We start from the raw sequence: 13,366 nt of genomic DNA on the forward strand, positions 1-13,366 counted from the left end.
CTTTTGTTCAAGGTACATACAGTTATGGTGGAGATATCCCCTTGCATATCTGTCATTACAGGTAAAGAATGCCTACTAACTAACACTACATTGAAGTTAATGAGTTCCTTCTCAAATTTCATATGACAATTTGCAACATTTAAGAGCTACTACAGTTTTGCAACTAAAACTAATTACATAATACAACAACTCAAAGGCTATATTTCTAAAAATACACTAAAGTATTTTGCATATTTACTTCTTCAAATCGTTAGGGAACTCAGATTTTACACTGGAAAACTCTGAAACAAACAAACGCTAAATGGTGACACGTAGTCTATTCTCCCTGAGTCATTAGGCACCCCTCTGGCCAGACCACACTCTACCCCCTCAGATGAGAATTACAAAGGGTACCAGGAGCGGCACTGTTACCGGCCCCAGCACATGTTCACTGGGACGGTCGGATACCTACTGCCCTCAGTTCTGCTAGCATCCAGTGTTGAAAAAAGACCGCTTGGGCACTTCCGGCTGCCCAGCGGTGTCATTCTCAACCGTTGACCGTTCCTTCCTGTTCTGCCCCAGGGCGTAGGACTGATATCACACACAGGATACCCATCTGACTGAGAGGAGGAGGTTCAGCAGAATGGCAGCATGATGGCGGCAATCGGAAGGACTTAAGAAGTAACGACAAAACAACGTAACGCTCACTGTTATTCCCTAGGCTCCTCCTTGCCTCTGTCTGGTTGGTTGGGGAGTGAGGGGACGGACTCACTCTATTGTTCGAGCTGGGTGGGGGGGGGAGCCATACAGGGGTTCGCTGCACAGGCCTTGCAGCTGTTGTGGAAGCAGTCTTTCGACTTTAGCAGAGACGTCTTTGTGGAAGGTAGTGCTGTCTCGGACTAGGAGGCTCACTCACGCAGGTAAGTAGAGGCCCGTTGTGGTTCTTCTCTTTCTGGTTTGGAGTTATGTGGTGACTTTCGAGAATGGATGTGGAGGCGGCTGGTACTGAGGGCAGAAAATGGATGCCTACTGTGTGTCTAGGCTTCTGGGCTCACTGACTGCTTTCCGACGGGGGGGGAACTGCGAGCTTTTGGGATCGAATTTTTTTCGTTGGCTCTTGTTGGGGGAACCTGTGATGAGCCGGCTGGGAGGCACGAATGCGGCCTTCGCTTTTCTCTGGCAATAGGGGATGCTGGGGGAAGCGAACATGGAGGATAGCGGATGTCTTGGTGCCTCTGGGAGTCTTGACCAGGAACAATGTCTGTGCAGGTTGCACTATCAGCGGAGGGCTGTTTCAGGGGGTGGGAGGTGGGAGGGCATCTTTGGCCTAGGCTTTTTCTGGGATCGTATTGGGAGCGGTCAGTCACAGGAGACTGCCAGAGCGCGGTGCGGGCAGTCGGGACACGGGAAAGATCGCAGTGGAGCGGTGAGCGGGAGACAAGGAGCGACTTCCGTGGCGCTAAAAATGTATATCCTAGGGTACTAGACATGGAGAAGGTAGAGTGTTTGTCCGCGTCCTGGGTGTGGGAGGACAAATAGTGGGAAGCTAGGCCTCATTGGGTACCAGCAGCCTGTCCTCGAGGAACCACTAAGCTGCCTGGCTCGCTGCCGTTGGGGCCCCGGCCTCGCTTTGTGGTCTCTCCGAGGTTACAGGGCTTCTTCCTGTAACTTTTCTTCCGCCGTTGCCTCTGGTGGCTAGAGTGGTGTTTTTGGCTGACATAGTGCTTGAGCGCAGGGCTTTTTCCACCCCAGAAGGAGATAGCCCTCACCCCCATCATAATCTGCGAGTCCGGAGAGCATTTTGAGGCAGATGACCCGCTAATTACTTTCACACCACTAAATCTGTGAGAGATGCTGCTCTTTAGCAGATTATCAGGGAGTTCATGCTTGTACTCCATTTGAAGTGAGCCTAAACTTTTTCTAGGTGCATCTGATACTATAGTGATCTGATTGAAAGTGTTTGTGTGAAATGGCAGTCGTTCCATCTAAAGGATCTTGCTAGCTTGGTGTAGAGTCATTTTTTTGAAATGGAATAGTTTTTATTTTCCTGCTTCTGCCCCTAACTGCATGTAAATATTATGTCTATATCTGGAAATGTTTATTTTGTGTATGAAATAATTTAACTAGTCAGATCTTAGAGCATTAATATCCTTAGTTTATATTTATGCTTTTGGAGAGGCTGTTTTTCCTTTAAAATTATGATCTGGTTGTTCTTAAGATAGTACTATAGCAAAAGTCATGCTACTAGTTATGGTGCGGATACACAGTAAGTCATTGTTCTCAACCGAAAATAATTAAGATGCTTTTCAAAGCTGGTCTGTGGGCAGACCAAGACTAGCAGCAGCTCAGCAGAACTTGTCACCTTTATTGCACCATCAATGAAAAGTTGCATAAAGGCCATAATGGCTTGTATGTTGGGAGCTGATTGCAATTGGGCAAAAAGCTAATCAAGTCTTTCCTTTTATGCATTTCATGTATTTCATTTAGTTATTTCAGTTTTTCAGTGTAGCATACCAAAATTCATTTTTAAAGTTAAAAAGTGTAAAAATGTTAGATACACCTTTATGTTGGTATGATGGGGCAGGTTATTTTCAGTATCTTTCAGTTGCAACCACCAAATATTTCAAATTGTCAACATTTTCCTTTATGACTTCAGGTAATTTGGAGGGAAAAAAAAATTAAAAAAATCAATGCATGCAGAGAACAGTTGAGTAAACACATCACCTGGAAAACAGAGTACTTGGAAGTGGATTCTTGACATCTACCTTGTAACCTAAGTGACTTCTATTTATCTTTTAAACTTCTTAATAGTTACAATGAGTGGGCCCAGTGATGAAGAAAGTATAACCTAAGTGACTTCTATTTATCTTTTAAACTTCTTAATAGTTACAATGAGTGGGCCCAGTGATGAAGAAAGTATAAGAAACAGTAGTGGGGACTCAAGGTAAGCACTTTGTCTTTTCAATCCTTGACTATGTATTCTCTTATATTTTGTTTATTAGAACTGCTTTACCTTTTAATTTTGTGCCTAGGGTTTCTAGTGAGCAAGCAGGCCATATTTAGGAGAACTGGCCATACTTTTTTACAGATAGCTTTGTTTAATAACTGTAATAATTATGTATATATCTTATATAATCGAGCTTAAGTAGTATTAAAACTATTGCTCTATCCTCAAAAGTTGCCTTAAAAATCTGTCTGAAACAGATTGGACTGAAATGTTAAAGTAAGACTCTTGTCTATGAAGTGCAGGGCATGCATAATATGTACTGTATAAACCCTGAACTGGACCATTTCTGAGTTTGGAACAGTGGGCTGTTAATTCTTTTGATATGTACTACTTCATGAGGCTTCCTTCTTTGTTGAGCTGTCAAATCAGTATAATGGAAAGTGTTAACTTCATGTTTGTTTTCCAAAGTGAAAGCACAGTTATCTCAGCTGTTTTCTTAATTAAAAAATAAAAAATCTACCCCTTTAATGTGAATTGCTGATGCTCTAGCATGTATACAGAGTTTGCTTGGCTGGAGAAGCCTGATTAGATCTTCCCTGGTGCAAGATGAGGACAACAGCGAACTTGTGTGTATTGCTTGTATTCAGTGAATTTGAACGTGTATTCTTCAGCCTGGAGAAGTTTGCGAAATGACCTGATAGCAGCCTTTCAGTTTCTAAAGGGGTGCTACAGGAATGAAGGGGATGGACTCTTTAGCAGGGAAATGGCTTCAAGCTCAAAGTGAGTAGATTGAGATTAGATATAAGGAAAAAATATTTTACAGTAAGGGTGGTGAGGCACTGGAACAGGTTGCCCAGTGATGCCCTATCCCTGGAGACTTTGAAGGCATTGCTGGATAAGGCCCTGGGCAACATGATCTAGCGGTGGATGTCCATGTTCATTGCAGGGGACTAGGTGGCCTTCAGAGGACCCTTCCAACTCTAAGGTTTCTATGACTTATATTCTTAGTCTAGAACACTATTAAGTTCAACAAGTCTCTACTGCTTGAGGAAGTTCATATTTCTAAAACTGAGAATATGGTAAATGCTGCAGATTTAAGAAGGCAGCGTGAACATTCAAATTTAAGTGTGGACATGCTGTCAGTCTACCCATCTTTCTGTCTTCCCCCTCTTTTTGATGACAGCTTTTTGAACCTGTTAGTTCATTCCATTAGTCATAGGTCATAAAGAAAATTGAGTTCTGTGGGCTTTTTATGAAAACTGACAGTTAAATAGAGGAGGTAGGTCTAAATTATTGCCCCAAGTGAAGAAGTGCAAGAGGAACATAATGGCCAGCTACCTAGTGAATGCGTGCTTGCATGTAAGTGAGTAAGGAGTGGGAAGAAGGGAGAAATATTTAGCTGATGTTAGGTGCAAATCTCTGGGAAATCTGAGAAACTTTAATTACTTGTGTTTAATTTTTAAAATTTCAATCTTCCTGTGGTAACAAGGAATATTCTAGAAAGTCAATAAACTTTTGATCTTGTGAATAATTTGGAAATTATTTCCAGTTATTAATATAAAAACAAATAAAACAAGCTTTGTTGGTCATGGCAATCTGGGTTCATATATGGGCCAGCCACTGAAGGAAGAGCATCTGTTGGACCTAGGCTGCTTCCTGAGGAGTACTGTATGGCTAGAGGTTTACTTCACCAGTTGAGTAAATTCATTTCTTTCTGTGTATGACTATTGGCCTACTTGTTAATACTTTGCTTGGTATTATTGAGAATCTGTCACAAGGAATTTTACTTCTTCTCTGTGAGCAGAACAAGTGTGAACAAAGCTAGTTTTCTGAAATTTTAGAAAATTATAAATGAGACCTTTAACAAATGTTAATTAGGGACATCTCTGATCACTTTGTGTTCATGATTTTCTTTACTACTAGAAACAAGCCACCTAGCTACAGATAATGTATAAAAAATGCTTCGTATCAAACTGTGACCACTCTGATATATAAATACTGGTATGTTAAAGTTATTAAAGAGCTATAGCAATTCTCATGGGGCTAAACCAAGTAAATATCATTAAAGCTTCCTGACAACTGTAATAAAAGTAAATATTGGGAAAAAGCAAATTATTTGAAACTTGATAGTTGCTGGTGAAGTAAGACTTTGTTCTGCAGCATTTGAGGCACGGGCTCAGATGTGAATGATCCAAATCATTTATTACAAGTTCTCACATCCCTTATATACCTTCACAAGTTGTTATTTTCTAACTTTCCCATCCGCCCTTACAACTTTCCCAAACACCTTTACGTGTCAACAAAGCATTCTACAAAACACTTTTCAACTGTCCATGCAAGCACATATCCAATCAGAGCTGTGAGACTCTTCTTCTCCTTGCAGAGGTGTCCTTGGTTCTCTTGCTGTTTATCTTGCTCCACAGCTGCTGCTCTGAACAGCTTTTCTTGTATTCCCACATTGTTATGCATCTTAAATGTGCTGTTGAGCACATTTTAAAGGTTTAAAAACATTTTAAAATATTAAATAATTTTCCCTAGGCTTAATCCTGTAGCGTAATTTACAGAAAAATCTCAGAAGGTGTATTTGCATATTTGCTATCAGGAAACTGTTTTTGTAAATGAAGGGTGAAACTTATAGTTTTAAAGAATTGAGCCCTCTTTCTATCTAGTGTATTTACATTATTAAAATAATTATTGTGAGGAGTTTATATTGTTTTACAGAAACTCTTATCGTGAGTTGCAGAAGTTGTGGAAAGCTTGTAGTATTCTCAGCAATAGGAGAACTAGAGAAGGGGCTAATTGGAAACCTTAGATTTTATATGTTGACCAACACCGTGGTAAGGAATTGTAGCTGTCTTCCATTCCCTGTGACTGGCAGTGAAAAGGCATTACTGAAACATGAGGAAATGAATGATTAATTTGCCAAGCTCCTGTGTTCCTTTCCACTCAAGTCTCTTCATCTGACTGGTAGAAATCCAGAAACCTTTCCATTGGTGCAGATGCTAAGCCTGAATTTCTGTTTTGCTACAAGTATAAGTGAATATTTTGTATTTTTCATACTTGAATAACTTGTGCTGTTTGGACACTGCTTTGTCTATGTTCATGACCTCTGAATCTATAAATCTGTGTTAGTACCAAGCACAGTGAAGGTTGTAGACAGACGTAAGCATTAAGCTAATCTTGCTTGATGTCATAATTTGTGTAATCATTACAGTGGAGTCTAATCTTCAACTTTTCATTATTTGAAATCATTGTTTTGGATTATTTTTAGTAGTTTTAGGTTAAATATCACAGATAACGTTCATCTGAATAGCAAGTAAGTATAAGCATAAAAACTTCATAGCAGTACTCTGAGAAACTGACTCTTAAAGTTAAGCAAAGCATTTGCATTTTTGTGTGTTTTCTTGAAAGCATTCTGTTGCAAGCTTGAATAGGAGTAAATACATATTAGCTAGTAACAGGAAAGTTTAATGAGCGAGGAAGGGCAATATAAGCTCTAGGTAGAACAGAGAATGTGGAAGTGAAACATTGGTGCCTAATGAGTAGCATCTCTTTTGTTCTGGAGGAAATATAGGAAGATCAAGACATGAAAAAGCAGAACTTAATTCTCCTTAGGTAAAAAGAGATGTGCTCAGTATGCTCCATCTGGAAAGCAGTTCCTTTTTTTCCTAAGCAGGAAGTGGATTCATGCACCTTTCTCATTGCTTACATTCATGAAAGCTGGTCTTAATACAAGACAGTAATTTCACACAGAATTGTAGGGGTTGGAAGGGACCTCAAGAGATCAGAGTCCATCTCTCCTGCTAAGCAGGTACCCTAAAATAGCGCGAGAGCGGGATTGTGGAACTCAGAGGCGACTCAATGTGAGTTAACAACTGAGTACAACTTTATGGCACAAACAACTTTTTATACCCCAACTGCAGTTGTGGCAGATTGGAAAATATGATTGGATACGACATGGCACAACAAATGATTGGCTGCCTTCCACCCAACTAAACAATTTAACAATACCCTGACACCGTGACAACTCGGGACCCTCACTGCCTAGTCCACACCCCTCTGCCCCTCTTGCTCACCAAGCCTTCTCACAAGGTCGCAATGTCCTTGAAGCTATCATGTCCTCCCTGTTCTCTCAACCAACTCCCAACAATTCCTCCTTTTTCTTTTTGGGCTATAAATACCATGGGAATCATGTTATGTAGTATGCGTCAAATCATATTGATCACTAGTTTGAATCTGATTATATGTCCCATGATGATGAACAACCGTCTAATTTCCTCCAAGACTAATTCTTTTAACCATCCACTTATACCTATTCTGTTAAGAAAGTCATCAAACGGGTTATGATTTTGAGTAATAGCTTGTGTATGATTTCTTAGCCACTGCAATTGTTTGTGCATGGATTCACTATGATCAGATAAATTGAAACAACACATTCCATCAAAGTCATCACAGCCATGGCCCTGTGCCAGAAGCAGAAAGTCTGTAGCGGTGCGGTCCTGAAGGACTGCATGACAGAGGCTGGATTGGTCCATCAACAATTCTGTGAGGGCAGCCGTAGTCACATTGGCTTGTTTTTCAGCCCAAGAAGCAAGTCTCTCAATCTGCTTCATGGCATGTCCAGCAACAAAGCCAGGCCACAGGAGTGATGCAAAGGTCTTAGCAGTGAGAGACCATAGTTCAAACCGGTCATTACAGGCAGAAGGGAGTGATCTGATGTATCCGCCAATTAACCCGACTTATCCCGTGACCTCGACCGTCTGGGGGAGAGGGACATAAACATGGATGCCATGATGTCTTCTCTCAATTTATTGCTGCGTCACACTCCTTATATACCATCCTAAATCCTGTGCAGATGCGTACATCTGCTACGCAAAACCCAATGTCACGCGAGAGAACCTATACACACACCTACCTAAACCCCCCGCCCACTAACTCTTAACCTACAGGCCGTCAATCAGCTATTCTAGAACACTCCATCTACTCAGAACTACTGTATGCACTCATAAATCCTTGCAAAGACAACTTAGCACCCTAACATCTCCCCCCTTTCTTTGCTAATGTGATGTTTCAGAGTCACACGTGGACAGTGGTTGATAGCCATCTCCATGTAGTGCACTTAAAACTAAATTAACTGCGAGAAGGCGACTAACCGCTCGATCCAGAACACGGTGAACAATATGAATTATAACAGGAATCAAACACACAGCAAGCAGAATAACTGCTAAAGCAATCACACCCAGAGTAAGAACATTCTCAAGTCGTCTAGGAAGACCAAGCAAATTGGAAAAGAAACCCCAGTTCTTGTCCTTCAATATCTGGAACATCGAGTCAGCTATGTCCTTTGCTTCCCATCGGATCTTGTCTATGGCCGAAGATGCATTTGCGCTGAAGTCAAGACAGCAGAATCCTTTCAGGCCTAGGTGTTGTTCCATCTCAGTGCAACCTAGACCAGTCCGAGCGAGCAGAAAGTCTACCGCCATCTTAGTCTGAGTCAGTCCAGTGTCAAGGGAACTCAGTGATTCAGCTATATCAGTCAGTGCACGGGAAGTGCGATTCGCATTTGCTGCCCAACAAGCAAGCTGTGCAGTCACGCGTGTATTACTGCAGCGTTTGAGGCACGGAATCAGATGTGAACATTCCAAATCGTTTATTACAAGTTCTTACATCCCTTATATACCTTCACAAGTTTTTGTTTTCTAACTTTCCCATCCGCCCTTACAACTTTCCCAACCACCTTTACGTGTCAACAAAGCATTCTACAAACACTTTTCAACTGTCCATGCAGGCACATATCCAATCAGAGCTGTGAGACCCTTCTTATCCTTCCAGAGGTGTCCTTGGTTCTCATGCTGTTTATCTTGCTCCACAGCTGCTGCTCTGAACAGCTTTTCTTGTATTCCCACAATTCCCCCTTTTTTGTTTATTCACAAACTACTACCATACTATACTATAAAGTAATAACACTAATTATATTAATAACGTAATCATTATAACTTAATCAAGGCCTCAATTGACAATACTCTAAAAATGAAAAAGGAGATAAGGCAAATGACAAGAAATACTGTTAAATCCACTAAAATATCAGACACAGTTTGCCTGCGGCCAAAGTTCCTACAACCTGGAAAAGAATCCCTGAGAATCCAATTCTGTGTAAATCTGAAATGGGTTAGAAAAAGACTTCAATTTCGTGTTATCCATTTTAGACCATCCCGTTAGCAGGAAGCGAATACTCCCTAAGCTAGCACATTATTTCTTATTGTCCTTGGAGAGGCAGAAAACTGCAGAAAAGGAGAGAGAAGGATCATGTTAGCGGTGGATGCGATAGGCAGCGCCAGCAGGGCGTCCCCTGCTTCAAGGTGCACTTTCCCTTTCTCACCTACCACGGATTCTCTCTTGCTCTTTTCCTACTCAGGGTCTGAATGGTATTTTCCATTTGTACACTGCATCCGCATGGCCAGTGCGTGATACAGAGCCCAAGTGGAACACCTGCTTGCAAAACAGAATAAATTGCTGAGGTTAGCTCTTTTAGCAAGAACCTTTGTTTCAACTGATGTATGGTCATATTTTGAAAATCCCAATTAGTGAGATGAAAAAAAAGTTAATCATTTTATATTGAAGAATCATCCCTTTGTCCAGGATTTTTTTCCAGGGTCTTGTACTTACAAACTAAGAAGAGGCTAGTTGATAGGCTAATAAAATCATAACTGAACATTACTAATACATTAAAAGAGCTATTCCCATAGATTCCTGCATCAGTAACAGCAAATCCTATTTAACTTATATTCGATCTATTATCAAAATAGATATCAAAATAATCGAGATAATGCTTAATAATTCTAATTCTTAAATTTGTACCAGTAATGTGGAAGAGTAACCCACTATGTCCTACTATTACTAAAATTATTTGCAATAAAACAAATTACAAAGCAATACCAATGAAGTAAGAAGCATATAATCGCAGACATTATTAAGGCTGGATGCTATTTTCTGCCTTGAGATGAGGCCAAACATATCGTGCCGGAACACATATAGGGCCAGTCCCTGTAGAAACACAAGCATATCCACGACCCCAGGTTATCAGTGGTAAGAAATCTTCCCAATGCCCTGTGGCCATATTTTGAATGTTAACCATTGGCCGTTCCTTGAGCACTGGGGAGGCCCCAAAATGACAATCCACACAAATTGTATTTGCATGATCACAGTTCAAAAAATTCAGCACAGACAAAGCCTTACATAATCTTTCTTGTGGTGTGTCTCCCATATTCCCCCTTCTTTGTTTAATAAGAACAGATTTCAATGTTTGATGAGTATGCTCAATGATAGCTTGTCCAGTGGGAGAATGAGGGATGCCTGTAATATGTCTAACCCCCCATTCTTGAAGGAAAGTTCGAATGGCCTTAGAGGTATACGCAGGCCCATTATCTGTTTTTATAGTATGTGGGATTCCCATAGCAGCATAAGCAGATAACCAGTGTTTATGGGCGTCACGACTGCGTTCACCTGTATGTGCTGTGGCAAATATGTAAGAAGAATGAGTATCTATCATTACATGTACATATTTTAGATGGCCAAATTCAGGAACGTGAGTGACATCTGTCTGCCACATTTGAAGAGGTGCTTTGCCACGTGGATTTGTCCCAATTTGAGGCAAAGGGGCAATGGCCTGGCAGTCTGGACATGTTAGAATAATGTTATGTGCTTGATCCACTGTCAGTAGGAATTGTTTTTGTAAGGCTCTCCTGTTCTGATGGAAAAATTGATGGGAAAGTCGTGCTTGCTCAAATAATTGAGGGGTAGCAAAAGCGACTGTGGCTTGATCAGCCTTACGGTTGCCCTCAGTTAAAGGACCAGGCAATGTAGTATGCGATCGAATGTGCATAATAAAATAAGGAAGAGTACGGTGAGAGACATAATGCAAGACATGCTTGAGCTGTACAAACAAAGCCGGGTTATTAACTTCCTTAAGAAAGGATCCTTCAGTCAGCTGAATGATACCTGTAACATACAAAGAGTCAGTTATTATATTAAGCTTTTGGACTGAAAAATTTGGAAAGCTCGAGCTACTGCAGCGAGTTCTACAACTTGAGGTGATCTATCAACAACATGTACGTCTGACTGCCATCGTGTAGCAGTCGCACGCCAAAGAACCACTGCTTGGTGTGTCTTTCCGGAGCCATCTGTAAATACAGTAACAGCATTAAGTACTGGAACATGTGAAAGTAAAGTATTAGTAGTAAGGGGGATATCAGTCAAATTACGTAGTAACTGATGTTTGGGGGGATGGGTGGACAATTGTCCGGTATAGTCTGCCATAGCAGTCTGAAAAGCAAGTGACTGCGCAAGCATCCAATCTAAATATTTTTTAGTAGCGGGTACATATATGCAATCAGGGTCAAGAGCTCGTACGATGTCGACCTCGCTGTATTAGCATAGCAAACATTTCCACTCGTGATGTAATCGTTTTTGAAAATGTATGAGGTAAAAATACCCATTCGAGGATAATGAGAGGATCCTTTCTTGAGGTATCTCATTGACATAACAAGCCGTATGGCTGATAGAAGTTGGATATTATTATGAGATGTACTGGAAGTGATAAACAAACACGATGGCTATATCGATGTTGCACTGATGTTATTACAGAGTCTAAGCACTGTTGTGCTTCTGGTTTTAATTGTCTTTTAGAAGTTAGATCTGGGTCTCGTTTGAGTAGGTTGAATAAAGGATGCAGTTCTTGAGTAGTAATTCCCAAAAGTGGTCGCAACCAATTTATGGTTCCTAATAACTTTTGCAGATCGTTTAATGTCTGTATGTGAGGTACTATGTTGAGGATTTGTGGCTGATACAACACAGGAAAGGCTTGCAATGTGTCAGCATCACCCCTTAATATTGCTTCTTTTCTGCACTGCTCTAAAACACCGCGGTACGCTGTAGAAAAATTTGTCGTTCCTGCTCCCTTTAAATTATCATCAGGAAGGAACGCGTCCGTTTCGCCTTCCGGATATACTGGACCGGGGTCACAACGATACCCTAGTTTCGGTCCGTCCGTGTCTTTATCCACGTTACACGCGGGCTGCAGGGACGCAGCAGCGCACGACGTGGGGAGGGGCGGAGGGCGGAAGCGCAGAGAATGTCGAGGGCGGAGCGGAGGGCGGGGTCGGATTCGGGCAGGGGCTGCTTCCTGCAGCGAGAGGCAACGGCGGGGTTGGGACGGAGGGCGGCAGGGAATGGTCGGAAGAAATTCTTCCTTGTCGAAATTGCTTAAGCCCTTCCGTTATCCGGCTCCAAACAGGTAACAGCTTAGCAGCTGTTCTGTCTTTAGCGAGAGAAGCCTCATAGAGTTTTGAGCCGATTTTGTCCCAAAGTTCTGCATCGAGAGAAAACTCAGTTTTCGGGAATTTAGGGACATTTTTGCTTATCCATTTAAGAAAAGTAGCTAATGCTGAAGTAGACACAGGCTGATTCTGAAAATGTAAAACTAACCGTAATACTTCGAGATTTACTTGTTGCTCCTTTGTTAGTGAGCTCCCCATAGTTTCCGACTGCTCACCTTCTGTCCTGCAGAACGGTGCAAACGCACGCAAAACAGTCTCTCAGAAGTTCAGTCGGACGACGCTGCCAGACCGCCACTGAGCAGCAGCTTGATTTGCTCCATGCAGTGGGCGCCATTTGCAGCGTTTGAGGCACGGACTCGGATGTGAATGATCCAAATCATTTATTACAAGTTCTCACATCACTTATATACCTTCACAAGTTTTCTTTTCCTGTCTTTCCTTTACATGTCAACAAAGCATTCTACAAACACTTTTCAACTTTCCATGCAGGCACATATCCAGTCAGAGCTGTGAGTCCCTTCTTCTCCTTCCAGAGGTGTCCTTGGTTCTCATGCTGTTTATCTTGCTCCACAGCTGCTGCTCTGAACAGCTTTTCTTGTATTCCCACGTATTACGAACTATTTGGGGCCAGATAAAGATAGTACCTAGGACCTGGCACACGCTCCCATCGATATATACGCGATCATTGCATTCTTGTGTCAGCGTCTCTATACTCTGCCACCAATGCAAACCCTCTGTGAGGAATCGCTCGATGTCACGTGGCGAGGTAGGCACTATTCCCAGCCTGCCCAGGTGTCACGGTTTAAACGAAAAATCCACCTGTGTCCGTGACAGGGGCCGTGGGCCCTGCAGGGGCCCTAGGCTGAAAGGAAAAAATGTTAATTAGGAAAAGAAAACAGCCAGGCCAGTCCATGATCACTTCTAGAATTCCAGGACGGCTGAGTTTTCCCATTCGAGCTCGTTGAGTAATTAATGAAATCCACTTACTCCAAGTGGCATCAGTAGCATGATGGGTGGAGGGAACCTGTCCTTTAAACATCCATAACATTATTACTGGCAAGCGAGGTGCTAGAAGAAGCTGAACCTCTGTCCCAACTACTTCAGA

The 13,366-nt window shown here is 41.9% G+C and overlaps 1 protein-coding gene across 15 annotated transcripts in view; it reads left to right on the top strand.

Moving 5' to 3' along the window:
• Positions 1 to 528: 528 nt before the first annotated feature.
• Positions 529 to 13,366, top strand: part of CHD1 (chromodomain helicase DNA binding protein 1) — a 179,347-nt gene continuing 166,509 nt past the window's right edge. For 12 of the 15 annotated variants that reach the window (XR_014939000.1, XR_014938999.1, XM_085527728.1 and 9 more), the window contains exons 1-2: positions 766 to 899; positions 2,866 to 2,923. Coding sequence is in view for 10 of the 15 variants with exons in the window: in XM_085527722.1 (XP_085383848.1) it covers positions 2,871 to 2,923 (53 nt within the window). In the remaining 5 variants the exon portion in view is untranslated. Of the gene's footprint in view, positions 677 to 765; positions 900 to 1,440; positions 1,477 to 2,790; positions 2,924 to 13,366 lie in introns of those variants that run through there. The other 3 variants (XM_085527725.1, XM_085527723.1, XM_085527724.1) reach the window with 3 other exon arrangements.

The sequence above is a fragment of the Coturnix japonica genome, chromosome W (assembly GCF_054131305.1).
Source record: "Coturnix japonica strain WE chromosome W, WE-NBRP24, whole genome shotgun sequence".
NCBI classification, from domain to species: Eukaryota; Metazoa; Chordata; class Aves; order Galliformes; family Phasianidae; genus Coturnix; species Coturnix japonica.